The sequence below is a fragment of the Myotis davidii genome, unplaced genomic scaffold (assembly GCF_000327345.1).
Source record: "Myotis davidii unplaced genomic scaffold, ASM32734v1 scaffold609, whole genome shotgun sequence".
In the NCBI taxonomy this organism is placed as follows: domain Eukaryota; kingdom Metazoa; phylum Chordata; class Mammalia; order Chiroptera; family Vespertilionidae; genus Myotis; species Myotis davidii.
This window is the reverse complement of record NW_006300164.1, coordinates 735,955-736,305: the sequence shown is the minus strand read 5'-3', so window position 1 is coordinate 736,305 and position 351 is coordinate 735,955. Positions and strand designations below refer to the sequence as shown.

Genomic DNA, 351 nt, shown 5'->3' with positions numbered 1-351 from the left:
GGCTGGGGGCACAGGCGGGGGGAGGCGCACACAGGGCCCTGGGCCGCCCGCCCGCCCGGCCCGGCCCCGCTCACCTTGACCTGCACGTCCTTCTGGTCCTTCTGCGCGTGCAGGTTGAAGTGCGCGATCTCGGGGCTCAGCCCCGTTGCCATCTGCCTGTTCATCTGGTAGCAGGTTTCCATGAGCGCCCGGGCCAGGTCCATGTGGTCAGCGGGCAGCCCGTAGTGGGCGCCCAGGGCCAGCGTCCCTGGCAGGAAGCACACCAGGTGGTCCTGCAAGTGAAGGGCCTCCTCACCACCGCGAAGCCCGCCTCCCGGTCCCAGGAGCCCTCATCCTCCCCGTCCCAGGAGC

General features: G+C 71.2%; 1 protein-coding gene across 1 annotated transcript in view; it reads right to left on the bottom strand.

Annotated features, from left to right (window-relative positions):
* Window positions 1–351, bottom strand: part of MAN1B1 (mannosidase alpha class 1B member 1) — an 8,019-nt gene that overhangs the window by 1,045 nt on the left and 6,623 nt on the right. Inside the window, 1 exon segment of the mRNA XM_015572343.1 lies at window positions 4–334. Within this exon segment, the coding sequence (XP_015427829.1) occupies window positions 4–334 (331 nt within the window).